The sequence below is a fragment of the Sander vitreus genome, chromosome 12 (assembly GCF_031162955.1).
Source record: "Sander vitreus isolate 19-12246 chromosome 12, sanVit1, whole genome shotgun sequence".
Classification (NCBI taxonomy): Eukaryota; Metazoa; Chordata; class Actinopteri; order Perciformes; family Percidae; genus Sander; species Sander vitreus.
The window spans coordinates 3,215,780-3,235,730 of NC_135866.1; the positions used below are offsets into that span (position 1 = coordinate 3,215,780).

At 40.9% G+C, this 19,951-nt stretch overlaps 1 protein-coding gene across 1 annotated transcript in view; it reads left to right on the forward strand.

Annotated features, from left to right (window-relative positions):
• The window catches only part of LOC144526640 (phospholipid phosphatase-related protein type 5-like), a 29,372-nt gene extending 10,020 nt beyond the window's left edge, over positions 1-19,352 (forward strand). Inside the window, exons 2-4 of the mRNA XM_078264240.1 lie at positions 6,404-6,536; positions 18,817-19,067; positions 19,146-19,352. Coding sequence (XP_078120366.1) covers positions 6,404-6,536; positions 18,817-19,067; positions 19,146-19,352 — 591 coding nt within the window. The remainder of the gene's footprint in view (positions 1-6,403; positions 6,537-18,816; positions 19,068-19,145) is intronic.
• The last annotated feature ends 599 nt before the right edge of the window (positions 19,353-19,951 follow it).

The window sequence follows — 19,951 nt, forward strand, 5'->3', positions numbered from 1 at the left end:
GGCAGTCCCCGACGTGCACGGCATTGTCGTTTTCTTTCAGTAGCACGTGATGGAGACAGATCTATCTGCAGATGTTATGAAATGTAACTGTAATATTCTTTAAACACATATAGTGAGTGAATGAACCAAACACATTTTTTCAACCTGGAATTCCTGGAAATGTTTTTGTGTGTGACTGACTGATAGGAACAACAATCTTTGAAATTGGTCCAGTACTAAGCGAGAACGCTGTAACCAGCAGCAGCAAAGTGGGCTGCAATGCAATCCTGTAGGGCAAATGTGCATCATCAATTTCTTTCACTAAAAGTGCTGTTTTTAACCACTGACATGCTCAGATTGTTTGTATGAGTGTCTGACAACATTATGGAAAGGACCCCTACAAAGATAGACCTTTTTAAAAGAGTAGAATCCTCTTTCTTTAACCAGAAACAGCTCTGAGGTTGCTAGCGCTAAACCCACCAGACTCCATGTATAGAACCAACATATTTTCACATGTAAATCAGTTAACTATGTGTTTATTTCAATCAAAACTAGAATTGTGATTGTTGGGAAAATCACGACCCAAACCGTCTTTTCATAGTTTTATTTTGTTTCTGTCGACTTTGAATGAAGTGTATTTTACAGTGCTAAAATGACTGTTTACGTACATGGAGCCTGGTGGGTTTAGTGAACGCAATTTCGAGGATGTTTTTGTGTGTAAAAAAGGATCTTACCCTTTAACATATAGGTCAACCTCCTTAGAAAATCCTTTCCATAATGTTGTCAGACACTTAAAGACAGACAGACAAACAATCTGAGCCTGTCAGTGGTAAAACGAGCACTTTTGTGAAGGTAAATACAAGCTGCACAATTGCCCTATTAACTTACATTGTAGCTTGTTTCGCCGATGCCGACTGCAGCGTTATTGCTTAATACTGGACCAATGTCAAGGATTGTTGTTCCCATCAGTCACTTAGAAACAAAAACATAGAAAATAGGGTCCAGGTTGACAAAAACCAAAGTTACCATTTAAGTTAACAGAAAGTGATTAACCTACATGAATGAATATATAAATAATTGTATTATTGTGTCATGCATACAACAAAATATGCCCAGCCCACACAGGCTTACAAGACACCTTTACTTAGGACAAAGTAACAACATACCCTAAACATATAAACCTTGTCTTTTTTGCCAAGCTTTAGAAACAAATGTTGCCAACTTATATAAATTTAGCACAAAAAGTAAGGACATTTGTGTTTGGTAGATTATTTCTCTGTGGTAACAATGCTTTTTGGCAATAAATCTTATATCGTTGGAAAGCCTGTTTAGTTCCCTTTCAAATGATGCCCCATTTGTAAGGAACATGCATTTGTGGGATGAGCAGCAGCGCTGAGTATGTGGGTTGTGCTCATGAAAAATTTGCCAAATCTTCTCTGCCATTGCCAACCAGGTTATTTTGCTGTTGCTATGGGCGTTATAATGTACATATTTGTTTCTGTACTTACTGTTTATTTCATATCAATGTTAACTATGTTTATGTATGGACCAACCACCAAGGCAAATAAATTATTAGTGTGACTTGGCAATAAATAATTTTCTGATTCTGATTCTGCACTAATGAGCTGCTTTTGAGACCATTTTCATGTAGTTGTTGCTCAACTGCAGTCTTCCCTCTACAAATTCATCCACAACTTTTGGCAGCATGTGTTTAAAGTAGAAGCTACGTAGCTTTTGCATATACTGTATGTGATGGCAAAGTCATTGTCATAAGGCACATCAAGCTCCAGGTGTTATAGTGGGGTCCAAATAACAAGACTGGCTGTTTGTAGCCTGAGACAGTGCATCCCTAACTGTACCTGACTATAGTCAACCCGGTCTCACGGCAGTTCGTGAAATGGTCACGTTATTTTGATCTATTGATTCGTGTACAGGGAAACGGTTTTCTACTTTATTTCGTGGTGGTTACGAAATTCGAACATTAGCATTTCACGAACTGCCATGCGACTGGGCTGCTATAGTAGCCTTTGGGGCCTTTTGGCCTTTTGGATCAAATCATAACAAGAGTTATCTCAGGACACGTTACAGATAGAGTAGGTCTAGACCACTCTATAATTTACAAAGACCCAACAATTCCAGTAATTCCCCAAAAGAGCAAGCATTTAGTACGACAGTGGCGAGAATTATCATTACATCTGTAGCATTGGACTTTTATTATCATAGCTACATTCATTTTGCTAACAAAATATCACTTCACTGTACCACATTTCACACTTTTGAGATTTGAAAATAGATAGTGTGTCATATCGTTAAAACGCTCACCTTCTTAGTCACCTGTGACCAAACACTTGGTTTTGAGGTGACAGATGGACCACTCTGGAGTCCATCCTGGACACACTGCTCCACAGTAACCAAAATCGTGCTCACATGACTATACACCTCTCCATAGCTGCGTAAATCCAGATAGACATTCCATTATCAAACGGATAAGTGGCAGTAAGGAAAAAGCTGATCCAAATGCTATTGTCAAATGTACCATTAACTAACGTTATGTATGGCCATACTTGCCCTGCCATGCAGTCGCCGGACTTTGTCGCAACGATCCAAGCGGAGTAGCATTTGGAAAGTGTCTGACCTGCCTCGATTTCCCCGTAAACGACACAGGTATTTCCATTTTTGTAGGTCAGGATGCTTTTAACTTTAAAGGAATGAAAGTAGTTGTAGCTGCGATATGCCTCGAACGCCTCCCTTGTATATACACATTCACTCTTAACTAGATATTCAAATATGTGTATCTGACCAACCTCTGGTAAATCAGACGGGTCTGGTAGTGTAACTTTATCGCATTTGAGTTTGGCCACGTAACACTTCATTTCTTCAACTAGCAACCCCAAATAATACTGGCTAGACATAGTTTTAACTACAGTAACAAGCTAACGCAATTCACTTGTTGTTGTTGGCGGTCTGCCGGAAGTCAAGTTTGGGCCATGTTACGCACATGCTTGTTTATGCTGTTACCGTTGAAAGCGTCTATAGGCAAAACAAGTTATTGTGACGGGGTGTAAAGTCAAACTGAGGGAAGTACACAAATCATAAAATATTTACAAAAAATTTGTAAAAGTTTTTATTTTGAATAAATATATCTTATGTAAACAGGGACACATGTATAATCCTGAAAATAATAAATGTTTGAAAAAAATGTTCAACTTCTTTGGTCATATTTTAGATGCAAATGTCATGTTGGTCAATAAGAAATTTGCCATGAACAAATGAAAAATGATTAAAAAGTAGTATTTTACAGTTTAAGTAGAGTATTTTATCATATATCATGTTAACAAGAGCAATTGAATTAATAGCATTAAGCTTTGGAAACACACTTTCGGACTTTTTTGTGCCTTGCTAATGGTGGTCATCTGTGGAAATCTCTGAGCGTATATCACAGGAAAGTGGAAGCGCAAGAGGATTTTCTGCAAGAAATGTGAGGAGATTTTCGTGCTGGCTCAAGCTTGATGAGACTCCCTGACACGACGCTGAAGCTTATTCGATTATATTTTCGACTTAAACATTATTTTTAGTAGGGACGGCAATGCCACAATAACAGCCACTAGATGGCACAAGGGTATTTTACAACAACAGTTAATGGTTCTCAGAGTTCACAATAAAATATTGATATGAAAAGATAATATAGCTTATTTAAAATCTTGAGTGGTGTCCAAAAACTACAAGAAACTCACACAGCTTTGTGTCACGATACAGCTGCTTGTTATAAACCAAACTTGATCTGATCTGTCCTTGTATGAGGAATAAGACCGGAAAAGTGTAATTTATAAAGAATTTATGATTCACAATAATTAAGCCCAGTTCAGACCAAAGATTCACGACAAGACGAGTTGAAACGTTCAACTACTTGCAACGCACAGGTCTGCAACGTTCTAAAACCTGCCAGTTCACACCTATGACACAAGGTGTATCATCTCCATAGCAATGACTCTTTGTACTTCTGTTCTAACTTGAGACTTCCAGGCTTTTTTTAGCTGGATATATAATTCGTTGCGTCTCAGTATGAACGTGAGTAACATTAGTGATAGTGAGATGCTGCTAAAGTTCATTTCTAGTGATGAATCGGCGAAAACTCGTTTTATTTCTGTCCTAGGCACTCCCTTTCTTCAGTCACTCTGTAGCTCGCTCCACCGTACGTGCTTGTGGTCGCACATTACCTCCGTTTCTTCAATTTCAAATTCAATTTCAATTTTATTTGTAGTATCAAATCATAACAAGTTATCTCGAGACACTTTACAGATAGAGTAGGTCTAGACCACACTCTATAATTTACAAAGACCCAACAATTCTAGTAATTCCCCCAGAGCAAGAATTTAGTGCGACAGTGGCGAGGAAAAACTCCCTTTTAGGAAGAAACCTCGGCAGACCCAGGCTCTTGGTAGGCGGTGTCTGACGGTGCCGGTTGGGGGTGTGATGAACAATGGAAATAATAAAGATAATGGAACAGTGACTACAAATGGTAGTCGTAGTAGTTCATGTCATGAACTACTACTACAGGATGTAGTAGTAGGCATAGCAGGACGTAGCAGGACGCAGCCGGACACTGCAGGGCACAGCAGAGCGTAGCAGGGTGTAGCAGGGAGTGCAGCAGGACCACGGCGACAGCTGCAACCAAGATCTTGGTGCCATCCTAATCCAAGGAAATATGCTGGGTGAAAAAAATACACATAAGGACTCCGGGGAGTAAACTCCCCAGAGCTAGGTTAGTAACAAGCATTTCTGGGACAAGGACGCACATAAATGGAAACAAATGGAAAGAGAGAGGAGAGAGCAGCTCGGTGTGTCAAAGGAAGTAAGGAAGTCCCCCGGCAGTCTAGAACTATAACAGCATAACTAAGAGAGACAGGTTAAGGAGAGGAGCCTGGTTGGGCTAGAACTCTCCCCAACCGGATCAGGCTGTACTGGGCTGCCTCCCTCTACTTTTATTATATTATTGATTATATGGTAGATGAATCTGACGACTATGAAGAGAAGCAGGTGGGCCGGGCTAGGCGGACGCTGCAACTCCTCACACCCAGACTGGGAGCTGGTTCCACAGGAGAGGAGCCTGATAGCTGAAGGCTCTGGCTCCCATCCTACTTTTAGAGACTCTAGGAACCTCTCTAGGAAATAGCTCTGAATTCTGGGAGCGTAGTGCTCTAGTAGGACAATAAGGTACTAAGAGCTCTTCTAGATATGATGGTGCTTGACCATTTAGAGCTTTGTAGGTCAGGAGAAGGATTTTAAACTCAATCCTGGATTTTACAGGAAGCCAATGCAGAGAAGCTAATACAGGAGAAATATGATCATTTTTCTTAGTTCTTGTCAGAACACACGCTGCAGCATTCTGGATCAGCTGGAGAGTCTTAAGGGACTTATTTGAGCAACCTGATAGTAAGGAATTACAGTAATCCAGCCTGGAAGTAACGAATGCATGGACTACTTTTTCAGCATCATTTTGAGACAGGATGTTCCTAATTTTGGCAATGTTACAAAGATGAAAAAAGGCTGTTCTTGAGGTTTGTTTTAGATGGGCCTAAAAGGATTTATCCTGAACAAAAATAACTCCTAGATTTCTGACAGTAGTGCTGGAGGCCAGGGCAATGCCATCCAGGGTAGCTATATCTTTAGATATTTTAGATATCTTTAGAAGTTCTGAGGTGTTTGGGGCCCAGCACAATAACTTCAGTTTTGTTATCAGAAAATTGTAGGTCATCCAGGATTTTTATATCTTTAATGCATGCTTGAAGTTTAGCTAACTGACTGGTTTCGTCTGGCTTATTAACAGTTTGTAACAGAAATAAAATGGATTATGGATAATTTTGTTGTAGCTGACTTTACCAGCTGACTTCTCTATTGGCTGTTGAAACAGGTGACGTCACTTACATTATAAAACCAGCCTCTGCAACGCCATCAGCTGGTTTTTGTCGAGATGAGACAGGCCGGTTCAGACCGCTGCAACTTTTCTCTGCGACGTTCTAAAATGGTTTTGTCTCGTCGCGAATCTTTGGTCTGAACTGGGCTTTAGACTTTCAGTTAAAAATACATTTCTGCTGGCAAAGAGATTTGTTACCATCGAGTCCAGTCTACACAGAGAAAAGACAGTATTGATGAGTTGAGTTATTGGACAGTTTTTATCATCGAAATGTGGTGAATATTTTGAAGAATTCCTTATATGCGCTACATACTTACTATAGTTTCTGTCAAACTGTAAAAACTGGTAGGTGGTCACTGATATCATTTATTTATAGTCCGCTTTATTGTATTGAGGGTTTTCATTTCCCATTATGATATGGATCTTGTACATCCAGCTAACTTTATTCCAACAATTCAACAATCTAAGTATTTTGTTCCAAAAGTGATATTTTTTCATTCTGTTTCTCAGATTTCAGGTGTCGAGCTTGTCATCTTCCTCCTGCACTACAACTCCAACATCCTATACGACCAGGAGAAGGTTGTCGTCATGGGTGACTGTTGCTACGTGAACCCTATGGTGCGCAGGACCTTCCGTTTCCTTGGTAATCTAATTACAAATATTGAGATGAAATGACTTAAACCTGTACTGACAGTTATTTTCACAAATATTCACAATTTCATATTTTTGTGGTTAAATCAAGCGTGCTTTATACTTAATATCATTATTAATTATCAACCAGTGTCATTCAGTGGTGATATGATCTGGCTGCAGGCCTCCTCTGGTTTGGATGTAGGCAGTTCTGTTTTATTATTTATATTTATCATTATTCAGTCACATCAAATCCACCGTTTCCCAGCATCAGGAGCTAATTACAAGGCTTCATATGAGAAGGTGATTGATGTATGATAAAACACTTTCTCACAAGATATGTTCCTTTTTATATAAGAACATTTAATGAGATGCTTTGTCATTATAACCATATACATGTATATATGGCTATGATTATAACTACATAATGAGAACAGCTTCTTGTGTTCCAGTATGGTGTTGGTGAAATGACTTTCAACATTATTAACGAGAACATAATATTCTCGTTAGAACAAAATACTAAGTGTCCTAGTAAACCAGGCCAATAAACAAATTTGGCTTTGCCTGCTGACATGTCAAAATGCCTCCTGTAAAAATACACCAAACCTTCCACTTTGATTCTTATCTATATTCTTACACAGGGCTTTGTTCACATATCGTTCAAAGTGATTTATACAACATTTAAACCTAACAATGTGGTGTCAATGGATTTTTGATGTGATGATGGCACCTGATGGCACCTCTGGGCTGCCGTACTAAACATAACCGGTAGCATCTATTTCGTCCGAAATCTCATACTCTGCACTACATACTCAAAATGTATACTCTCGTTAACATACTTTTGTGTAAATAAACAGTAGTGTGGATCTTTTCAGATGCACTGAGCTGTTATATTCAGCGTCACTTCCTGAGAGCCTCCTTGCCGGTCGGCAAGTAACCCCTGCCGACCTCCGCTCTAGCGGCATCGCCAGATAACTCTTAAAGGTGCAATATGTAATACTTACTGCTAGTGTTTAAAATAGTTACTGCAATACAAATTCAAAATACTGGAGAGAGTCGTCTCCCCCGCCCCCTCCTCCCCAGACTCGAAGTTCACGTTGGTTGCGAGGCTGACTGCAACAATGTTGCTAGACACTTGTCTCACATAGCCAAACATTACTCCGCAGCACAGCGGAGTAGCTAACACACTTTTTCGGCTTAGAATTACGGTAGGAAAAATAACACTACCTTGCCGTCCTCTCCACCTGACTGAACACACTTTATTGGCTTAGAATTACAGCAACAATCGCTAAACACACTGCAAACTCAAGGTCCTCTCTTTCCGATTTACAGCCCCCCTCTCTTGGCTTAAAATAACTCACTGTTGTCGGTCACTGAACAGGCTACACGTTATAAACAGCCTGGCCTGCTTGCCTGGTCCTCTGGTAACGTTAGCAGTTAGCAGGGTTAGCATGGCGGCGTTAGCCAGGACCAGTCGGGATCACTTTACTGGCTGTGTCTCAATTGTTTTTGCGAGTAACCAACTAGGGTACTCTATATAATTCAATATGAGTACACGAATGTTGAAATGAAATAAAATACCCATCCCTTGTAGCTGTGATAAATTAGCCTGAAGCTAATGCTTAGCTACCTGTTCAGGAGGAAATTAGCCAACTCTGCGTCCTTTTGGGCTCTAAGCTGTCTCCATCTTTCAAATACATCTCCAACATTTACCCAGGGTTTGTAAGCTACGTCTCTGGTCACGCAACTGTGTAGAATCTATCTCTGTTGATCCTGTTTTTGTTTGCTGCTTTCATGGCTGTACTAACGTTATAGCTGTAGCGTGCTGGGTTTACGTTTTTACAGGTATATCTGGCAACCCGGCCTGGCTGTCAAACTGGGCAGTTGATACCAACACACAAACAGAAATTCTGTAACGGAATGGAAATTTCAAAAGAAGAAAATACTGGCATTAGCATTGTTGTCAGAAAAGATAGTATTTCAACTTAGCACATTTCCTTAATATCTGATGACGCATTGGGGTCATTTCTGGATTCATTACAGTAAATATATTACATATTGGACCTTTAAATTACTGAAATTAACTAATTAAACCAATGTCGTTTAAATATGTAGAAATGTATATTAGAGCGTTGTTGACGCTACAGAGCTCCTTGGTTTCTATCTGTTTATCTGTTATGATCATTGTCGTTACTACCGCATTGCATTGTGGGATATTTATGCCAGCGTAGTGTCCAGTATTGCATACTGTAATATTTTACCGGAAATAGTATGCAATGCATTGGTTTCATACTAAAGTTTCAGACATACTAAAAAAATCTTACACACGGTTTTAGCCTACTAAATAGCATGTTAGTATGGAATTACGGACGCAGCCTCTGTTTCGTGTCAGTGATGTTGTTAGTGCAAATATTTCAGTTAGCAAGTTCATTCACACGCAGTTTACATTTGTGCGCGATAGTTGTTGTCATGCTAACACTGTAGCATACACTATATTAAGTGATAGAGAGCACCATGCTAACTAAGTTCACTTACTTAAGTATTGCGTACAAATTTGAAGTACTTGTACTCTACGTGAGTATTTCCATGTAATGCTATTTTCTACTTTACTACAATTCAGAGGTAAATATTGTAATAAATATTTCTACTGCATTACATTATTTTTGCCGATTATAGTTACTTAACAAAGTGAGATTTGACGTGTAAAACATATGATGATCTTATTCACCTTATTCTGCTCTAAACAATGCGCGCCGCAATGACGACGACTCCGGTTGCCTACTTCTGGTTAGTAGCGGTAGACCTACTACCTCTACTAGCATTGAGAGAATGATTTCAGGCTCCACATATGCTGTTGTTGGTTGTTTTAACAATTCAAAGAAGATAAAAAACTTTTTAGAAATCTTCGATCATAAAATAAGGAGAGAATGCCCATGTCCGGTTCCGTATCGGCTACATTCAATACCAGAGAGTAGACGTTTAGAGTGGTTAGCTCCGCTAAAACTGAAGCATCCACCGAAAAAGGTGTATGTCTGTTCGCACCATTTTGTTGACAAACGCCCCACAGATGACCATCCCAACCCGGAATTATACCTTGGATATGACAGACCAGTGGTGAAGAAGAGACGTACAATTGTTCGTGTCAAAGCGACAGGTAAGCCACTTTCAATGTTGAATTGTGTAGCTGGTTAGCGATAGCACCATTTTACAGCTAACCTAGTTAGCTAGCTACCTCCAGTTGTTTACATCATTTACGAGCTCCACCGGCCTGCTACAAAAATATTCGTGTTATCTGTGGGCAGTCTAACCTACACTTTTATGAACAATATGCCCATTATGTCGCTGGATAGAGTAAATGTGTTAAAAACATGGCCATTAATGGTTTATGCCTTTGTCCACTGAATGTTACTGTAGGTTTAGTGCTATGAACTCCACTGAGGGCTATCGTAGAGCTAGCTGCTTTCGTTATGTGGGCCAGGTAGTTGTTAGCCTGAGCGAGGAAGAGCTTCCATCACCATTTATCATAAGCTTCTACTGTAATGTTGTCAGTGTGAGAAACATGGACAGAAACTGTAGAGTTTGACATGTAGCCTATGTGCTCTGTTTTTACAGTGACAGACCATGAGGGCATACCTGAGGTGCCACAACCTTCACACAGCACTGTTTCCACCCAGTGGGAAGATCCATCGCTTTGGGACCACAACTATGGTGAACAGCAGGGTGTTGAGGAAACAGCCAAAGATGCCACAACACAAACTGAAGATTTCAGCTACTCCATGCTTCAGAGTGATGCCAATTCGTTCCTCTACACTGGAGTCTCACTGGAAACCTTCAACTCTCTTGTTTCCACCTTAGATGGATTTGCTGAAAGGGCTTTTGTTTTGAGTCCTACAGCCATTACTACTCGCACAACACAATCAAATACCTTGTTGCTGTTGCCCCATGTGGCTTAATCATGTTTATCTCAACTGGATATGGAGGACGTGCCAGTGACAAATATATCACTACGAACTCTGGTATCTTGGACTATTTAAAGCCTGGAGACGAAGTCATGGGAGATCGTGGGTACTTGATTTGTGATTTACTGTTTGAAAGAAGGGTTAAATTGGTTTTGCCTGCTTTCACTAGAGGGGGTGCTCAGCTAACTGAGGAACAAGTCACAGCAACTTGTAGGATTGCAAATGTACGGATTCATGTTGAGAGGGCAATCAGGCGACTTAAAGTATACAAGATCTTGTCTCAAGTGATACCAAAAAATCCTCAGAATCTGTGTGGCCCTCACCAACTTAAGGGGTGATATCATCCTTGAGTGATACAGTGGGGCAAAAAAATATTTAGTCAGCCACCAATTGTGCAAGTTCTCCCACTTAAAAAGATGAGAGAGGCCTGTAATTGATGAACTATTGAACTATGAGAGACAAAATGAGAAAAAAAATTCAGAAAATCACATTGTAGGATTTTTAATTTATTTATTTGCAAATTATGGTGGAAAATAAGTATTTGGTCAATAACAAAAGTTAATCTCAATACTTTGTTATATACCCTTTGTTGGCAATGACAGAGGTCAAACGTTTTCTGTAAGTCTTCACAAGGTTTTCACACGCTGTTGCTGGTATTTTGGCCCATTCCTCCATGCAGATCTCCTCTAGAGCAGTGATGTTTTGGGGCTGTCGCTGGGCAAAACGGGACTTTCAACTCCTCCAAAGATTTTCTATGGAGTTGAGATCTGGAGACTGGCTGAGGCCACTCTAGGACCCTGAAATGCTTCTTACGAAGCCACTCCCTAGCGTTCCGGGCGGTGTGTTTGGGATCATTGTCATGTTGAAAGACCCAGCCACGTTTCATCTTCAATGCCCTTGCTGATGGAAGGAGGTTTTCACTCAAAATCTCACGATACATGGCCCCATTCATTCTTTCCTTTACACAGATCAGTCGTCCTGGTCCCTTTGCAGAAAAACAGCCCCAAAGCATGATGTTTCCACCCCCATGCTTCACAGTAGGTATGGTGTTCTTTCCCCTCAAAACACGACTGATGGTAGCCTTTGTTACTTTGGTCCCAGCTCTCTGCAGGTCATTCACTAGGTCCCCCCATGTGGTTCTGGGATTTTTGCTCACCGTTCTTGTGATCATTTTGACCCCACGGGGTGAGATCTTGCGTGGAGCCCCGGATCGAGGGAGATTATTAGTGGTCTTGTATGTCTTCCATTTTCTTATAATTGTTCCCACAGTTGATTTCTTCAAACCAAGATGCTTACCTATTGCAGATTCAGTCTTCCCAGCCTGGTGGAGGTCTACAATTTTGTTTCTGGTGTCCTTTGACAGCTCTTTGGTCTTGGCCATAGTGGAGTTTGGCGTGTGACTGTTTGAGGTTGTGGACAGGTGTCTTTTATACTGATAACAAGTTCAAACAGGTGCCATTAATACAGGTACGAGTGGAGGACAGAGGAGCCTCTTAAAGAAGAAGTTACAGGTCTGTGAGAGCCAGAAATCTTGCTTGTTTGTAGGTGACCAAATACTTATTTTCCCAATGAAATTGGCAAATAAATTCATTAAAAATCCTACAATGTGATTTTCTGGATTTTATATTTTCATTTTGTCTCTCATAGTTGAAGTGTACCTATGATGAAAATTACAGGCCTCTCTCATCTTTTTAAGTGGGAGAACTTGCACAATTGGTGGCTGACTAAATACTTTTTTGCCCCACTGTAAGTGACAACGGTGATGTTCTGATGTTGTAGTTGCATCTGCGCGCACACACAGACACACACACACACACACACACACACACACACATCTACATAAATTGCTCCTGTATATTTCATATTGACACTCGCTGCCTTTTGTAATTTTTTACTGTTTAAATTTACTCTTTGTATGACATTTGTTGTTATTCTTTGTGTACAATAGATTTTAACAGATTTGCATACAATTTTACATGAACAACATTCTGTATTTGTAAATATTCACTTATGTACAACAATACTTATTTTCAGCATTTTTAAATCTACGAAATTGATTGTGTAAAACAATTTGTTTTCATACTGTTAACAGCAGCAGCACTTAACAGTTGTTCTGTGATTTGAATAAAATGTTTGAGGGATATTTTCTACGAATTCATTATGCTCATGAATCTGCTCTGCAGTTTCAGTCGCTGACCAACAAATTCATCCACAAGCTGGGATAAAATCTCTTCAGATGTCCTACCCTCTCCAGAACATAGGGCTCATCAAATGGTACAGTGAACATAACTGTGTCATTTGGGCTCCAGATAAACAATTTGGCCATCTTCAGAACAGCACAAAATATGCCTAATTGTACCTGCATGTTATATCCTCGTTATATCCTTTCTGAAGTTGTTGTACTCCATCTACTAGCTTGACATCACTGCAGTTATGGTCAAGTTGATCCAAAAGGGTAGAATGGAATTGACTTGGGACGGACCATGGCTCTGTGACACTAATCACGATGCCCCTATGTGTAATTCTCATGCCTTGCTCTCGAAGTGCATTACCAGCAACAACCTCATTCTCCTTACCATAATTTGTGGCATAGTTGCCACGAAAGGAGGGGTAGAGGTGCTCTGCCATGAACTTATCAGGATTGGTGGATGCTCTAGAAGGAACCTTTTTAGCTGAACTTATTTTGTTATTCTCAATTTTCTTGCATTGTGCCACAAATCAGAAGAACTCTGCTCCCTTGTTTCAGAGTCTAACATAGAAGCCTGTGCACTGCTCACTTGAACATACAACTCATAGAAACTTTTACATGTCTCACATGTGAGATCAGAACTGGCATGGGTTTGATGGGGTCTTAAAAATCTTGCATCTACTGCAGTATTTGCAAGGCTACAGGGGTACACTACTGGTTTTACACTGTAACACTTGCCAAATAGACTGTTTTGTGGCTTTGTTGGGTCTTTATCTACATATATATTGTGGGGTGTTTGGTAGTGGCTGAGCACCAGACACCCTAATGCTAAATACATCCCCTGCCCTGTGGTGGCTGAAGTTTATGTCCCTCAGTCGTTTTGGCTCAAGGTTCCTGACTGTCCCTGCATTCCACCTGCGTTGCTCATCTGTACATGCAAGCACTGTCTTCCCAGTAGTAACTGCATTCTCAACCTGTAATGAGCACATTCACCTAATACGTTACCAGAGTCTGATCTATATCCATTTGCCATGTGTTTCAGATTTTGTCATCACCACATCGCTAAACTAAATCGAAAAAACATTCATCAAAAGTGATCTGATCACGTTATTTTTATTAAATCACAGATAAAAACAAAAGGAACCTTTTTTTTTCATACCTTCCAAAGGATAGCTGCTGCATGACTGCACGATCTCCCTAATCCAGCAATACAACATCCGACAGTCTCTATCACCCCCGACTGCTGCAGCATAACCCAAGCAAGCTTAGGCTGGTTAGCACTTTGACTCCTGTCTACCTCTGCTTTCAAAAATACATAGTCTCCGTGCTTCAGTAAAAAAATGCGCCCGACTTTATTACTATAGAAGTAATTGAAGGCCTTGGTGCTTTTGTAATTGCGCATCTCCTCACGATCTACACCCTCCGAAAAGATACAATAATTAAAGATATCAATATGGCTAACTCCTGGCCATAGCTTTATGTCATCCACCCAATCTGTCAATTTTGAAGGATGTGGCACTCTGATACGGTCGTCTTCACGATCTTTGAGATTTCATCAGCGGTGTGTAGCCACCGACTACTTCCCATCTTGACCGAACAATTATCTACTACTTTAATAACTTTAAAAACTATCACCGTAGCCTTTACACTAGCTAGCGCTAGCGTATGTAAACAAACACTTCAACCGGAAGTAGAAAACCGTTTAGTCAGTTGAACCCGCTATGAATCATGGGAAATAGAACGGGCGAAGAATAAGGTGAATAGAATAAGATGTATTGGTAACTAGGTAACAGTATTTGAAGCAGTTCAAATAAGCACAACATCAACTGACTAAACAGTCAAATCTTTGAGCTCTGAATACTTTTACTGTTGATACTTTAACCCTTAAAGAGTTTCTGTATCTTGGGGGATACAGTAGTGATGGTCAAATGAAGCTTTGCGAACCACTGTTTTTATTTTCTGAGCCCACTAGATGGTGCTCTCTGTTCAACAAAGGGTTGAAAACACACTGAATTGCCATTCCTTTAAACTTTTTCTTTGATCTAGTGAGCTCAGAAAATAAAGAAAATGGTTCGCGAAGCTTCATTTGACCATCATTAGGACATTTAACAGGCTGTAGGGGGAGGAGCTATGGGGGGAGGGGCATTATGTGGTTGCAGTTGATGAGAAACACTGATGGGGTGATGGGTCATGTAATCAGGTCATGTGACTTTATGCCAACATCAAGCCCCCAGGAAGAGCGCCAAGTCTAAAAGCCACCATGGGCTTAGCGAGTAACGGTAGTACTGCACCCCATGGCCCAGAAAGACTTTTCACTTAGACTTTGCATGGCGAAAGAAACATATATTTTGGGGTGTATCAACTTACCAGCCCGAACACTGAAAGGGTCCTTGTTTAAAACGTCACGTTTTTAACATTTTTAACATTCACTAGAAGCGAATCCAGAATTATTAAATTTGGCATGATGAACGCGCATAATGGACGCGAGCAGACCCACGGGACTGCGCCCGCCCGCTCACATGACTGTTCTCCCGAGCTCATGTAGCTAGCTGTAATAATGGATATAGTTAATGGTTGTAATTCACCATGTGTTATATTAATATGTCCATGGTATTATCTTATGAAGTTATGATACATCCGAGGGATGTATGTATGCTGTAAAGCCTGTTACGTGGATGTAACGTCATTAGCGTCTCCCAAACTGGCGGGGCTATCGGCTAGCTAGCTAGTTGCTAACATCAGGGGTAGCTAGCATGGCTGTATTAAGATCTATACATAGCTAGCTATATGCCTACATAACGTTACTACAGACATAGTGATTACATTGCCTTGGTTCTCTCTTATGATACATCCGAGGGCTGTATGCTGTAAAGCTTGTAACGTGAATGAAGGATGAAGCCATGGATGAGCTTTCCTAGCGCTAATTAGTAGCTAGCTAGCTAGCTAGTAGCACTACATAATTATTAATTCTCCTTGGTTGTCTAGCTAAATACATCTATCGTTTATTTAGCTAAGCATGTAAACGATCGGGAACAACGAAAACACAGTGTTTAACGTTAGTGAATATTTTAGACAATGAAAACGGCGAGTTCATGAGTTCGCCACTTGTAAGAGACATGAGAGAGAAGCTCATGAACGAGCATGTTGCTACCGGTTGCTAAGACAACACAAACAAATTGTTGCTAGTGCGCATGCCCATCGTGAGCCAACCAGTGTTATGGGCCAACAATGCGGAAGATCCGAGCTCCATGTTTGCTTTATGCGCTTTTGAGCACTCTCATTGGAACATACGGGGCTTCCCGCCGAACACTGTATCCAGTTCTCTTAATACATCCATGGCCAACATTCCAAACATTTGAATCAAAATCCAAAATGGCAGCATATGTGGACAAAGACACTGGCCATGAGGTAAGTGTTCTTATATTTTTCACAATTATGATATTTTAGAGTGATTTTGTTTTAGAAAATAGTTTTTTAAGGATAGTTTTACATGTTCTTGAGGATATTTTTAAAATGATCTTCTCACAACTTTGATATCAGGCATTGAATGCCTGTATCCTGGGGGATACATTGCCCATATAAGGGTATTTAACAGGGCTGATCACTCACAGATATACTTATGTTTTGAGGCCTGTTCTCTACAGATATTGAATAGGATAAAGGTGTGCAACATTGACCACTTTTTATTTTACTCTCAAATGTGTATTATTGATTAATTCACCAGTGTACATACGTTTTCAGGGATTTTCTGTCAGCAGTTTCTACAGTACAATAAAGCGAGAGGTGAAGTCTGTAGTTTTGCCACCTGATGGTTCATCAGATTCAGAGGAGGGAACCAGTGAGGAAGTCGAGGAAGATGAGCTGTATAGACCTACAGAGGGACAGTGTGAGGATGACAACAGCAGCAGTGACAATTTGAATGGCAGCTCTAGTGATGAGGCCGAGGAAGGAGCAAAGCAGAATAAACAAGCAAACCAGAATTAACAAGGGAAGATGTTTAGGTAATGATAGAGGAGTATTTCAAATTGTTATGTGAAAGATCTAGTGGTTTTGCTATACATATTGTATCTGTGTGTGTCCACATGATGTGTGTTATGGTGATGTGTGTTAGTAAATGAGTGGAGGGAAGGAACCCCCCTTTCTAATACTCTCTCTAATTTACACACACACACACACACACACACACACACACACACACAAACATGTACTCACACACAAACACAACAACACACAGGAGTTTGTGTAAAATTGCATATAGTTAGGTGGTTTATGTTGAAGATTGGGGAATATTGAGTGTATATGTTTTTTACATTGTAATTTTTCCTTTTCAATAGTTGGAGAAAAACTGAGTTTGAGCACCTGTCCACTGCTACACCAAGCTGCTTCACTGCACCAGACGAGCCCTCTACTCCACTAATGTACTTCTCCAAATTCTTTGACAAGGACATCTTTGAAGTCATTACTCAGCAGACAAACTTGTATTCCCGTCAGCTCATTGGATGCAGCATCAACACTAATGTGTCTGAAATCAAGGCATTCATTGGAATGAAGCTCATCATGGGTAGTGAAAATGCCTGCAATGGAAAACTACTGGGCAAAAGATACAATATATGAGAAAGTAGCAGATGTCATGCCACTCAAGAGGTATAAATGTTTATCCAGGATGCTCCACTTTCAAGACAACATGAGCTCTGAGTCCAGTGAAGATCGTCTTGTGAAAATAAGGCCTGTACTGGACCACATGAGGAGCAAGTGCATGGAAATGGAGAGTGAGAACCAGTTCTCAATTGATGAAATGATGGTTCCTTACAAAGGAAAAAAAGCTGGAAGTCTGTGGCAGTATCTACCCAGTAAACCCAAAAAATGGGGGATCAAGATCTTATCCGCGCTGGTGTGTCTGGCTTTGTGTATGACTTCATGGTCTATACAGGGAAGTCTACATTTGATGGTTCTACTTAAACTCAAGGCAAAGAGTTTGGGTTAGGTGCAAATGTTGTTCTGCAGCTTTGATTTTCGTGTTGACAACGATGCAAAGCTCGCTGTGGTCAAATGGGCCGACAACAAAACAGTCACTTTGGTGAGCTCCTGTGCGTCTGTCAACCCTGTTGCCCAAGTGAGACGCTACTCTAAAGAGGAGAAGAGAAAGATAAGTGTGCCATGACCCAAGATTGTGTCTGAATACAATACTCATATGGGAGGGGTGGATTTGGCAGATATGATGATTGCCCTGTATCGCAGTCCCATCGGTGGTACCATATTTTGGCAGATAGTTGACATTGCTGTCAATAACGCATGGCTCCTCCACCGGCGTGATGCAGCAGCTCTTGGTCAGACACACCAGTGTCTGAAGGACTTTAGGCTGGATGCTGCCAGGGGACTCATCTACCTTAAAAGGCAGAAAAGTGGACGGCCATCCAAAGGAAATGAAGACAATATGCCAGAAAATGTGATTAAACAGCCAAAAGTCCCCAGGCCAGTGGATGATAAGGTATGACAGGATTGACCACTTCCCTATCCAGTCAGTGAAAGGCCGATGCAGGATGTGCCAGGATGGGCAGACATCCATCATGTGTCAGAAGTGCAAAGTGAGGCTTTGCCTGGTCACTGGTCAACATTTTGCAACTGTTTTCTCAGCTTCCATTGCCCATAGAATATATCTGGTGAGGGGCACCACAGGGAAGATGGTAGAATTTAAAAAACAGGAAGAAGGTCTTATAAAAATCGGCACATGAACTGTTTAAAAAGTAAATTTATATCCTACATGGGCAATGCATCTTGGGAGATAAAGTTCAGTTTTTTCCAATTTTTCCTAATGTAGCTAATTAATTGTTCATGAAATGTTTTAAAAGTTGGCATATGAACTATAATAAAAAGAATAAAATGCAAAATGTTACCCTAAATGGGCAATGTATCTCGGGAGATACAGAGTGTAACTTAGAAAATAAAGATCATATTTTTGATAAAAAACCTGAACTTGTGTTGTTTTAGTCTAGATACATAAAAAAATTGGAAATGAATAATTTTTCCATCAAATTTACTGTAAGACTTTATGGAAATGCTGCTTTTAAATGTTTGTGTATAAAAATGTAAATCAGCTAATGTGTGTGTGTGTGTGTGTGTGTGTGTGTGTGTGTGTTTCTCTGTAGGCGTGTATGTCTTCGGTCTGCTTGCAACAGACATCTTTGTTAACGCAGGTCAGCTGGTCACTGGATGTCTGGCTCCTCACTTCCTGTCTGTTTGCCAGCCCAATTACACTGCCCTCGGCTGCCTGGACTCGCCGCACTTTGTCAGCCAATCAGATGCTTGTACTGGTGACCCTGATGACATCATGAGGGCTAGAAAGACGTTCCCGTCCAAAGAGGCTGCTCTGAGTGTGTACACAGCAGTGTACCTGGCAGTGAGTGGCTCTGTTCCATCTAACAGTATACGACTGCTTCTGAAGAGTGTCGCGGAACAAAAACAATGTCTTTTCCAGGTGTACGTCATGTCCTGTGTCGGTTCCAGAGGAGGATGTCTGACTGCCCCCCTCTTCAGCCTCTCATTGGTCAGTCTGGCTGTGCTAACAGGCATCAACAGAGTGGCCGAGTACCGAAACCACTGGAGTGATGTCATTGCAGGACAAGCCATCGGGGGAGCGATTGCTGTCTTCCTGGTAAGTTCCTGTTCATCCTTTAAGCTGTAGTAGCACATCCATCTAATGACACATACATTTACACCGCTATGTTTTGGTTTTTAAGTGAGCCAAAAGTGATCTCCATCCATCAACTGTTTTTATCTCCAGTAGAAGAACAAATCTCTGTTTAAACTAACACACCCAAACCTCATATCTCATCAACATTCTGGTATACTGGGCATAAACAGGAGGCAGCGTGGAGACTCCACCCACTGCTGGTAGTTGCCATGGTAACGTTAGTAGCTAAGACCCAATCAGGAGGAGAAACGTTGGCGTCAGTGTCAGTGTTGCCAAAGGTCTCCGTTTGTGGTCGTTGAGACTGCAACACAACCCTGCAGATTCCAAAACAAAACGGGTCAGAAGTGTTTCCAAATGTCTCTCGTTTAAGGGCTCGGAAACGCCAGAGCAAGGGGGAATGAGAGGGGGAAACGTTGCAGAAGATATTCCTTTTTAAACCAAAACGCCAGAGCAGGGGGAATGAGAGGGGGAAACGCCCGGAGAGCCATCAAATAATGTTGGTGTCAGGCCATCGATGCGAGAGCAGTACGCGAGCTTACTGGGCTCCGTCAGTCCGGGAGAGACGTGACTGGAACAACGTACTGTCTACA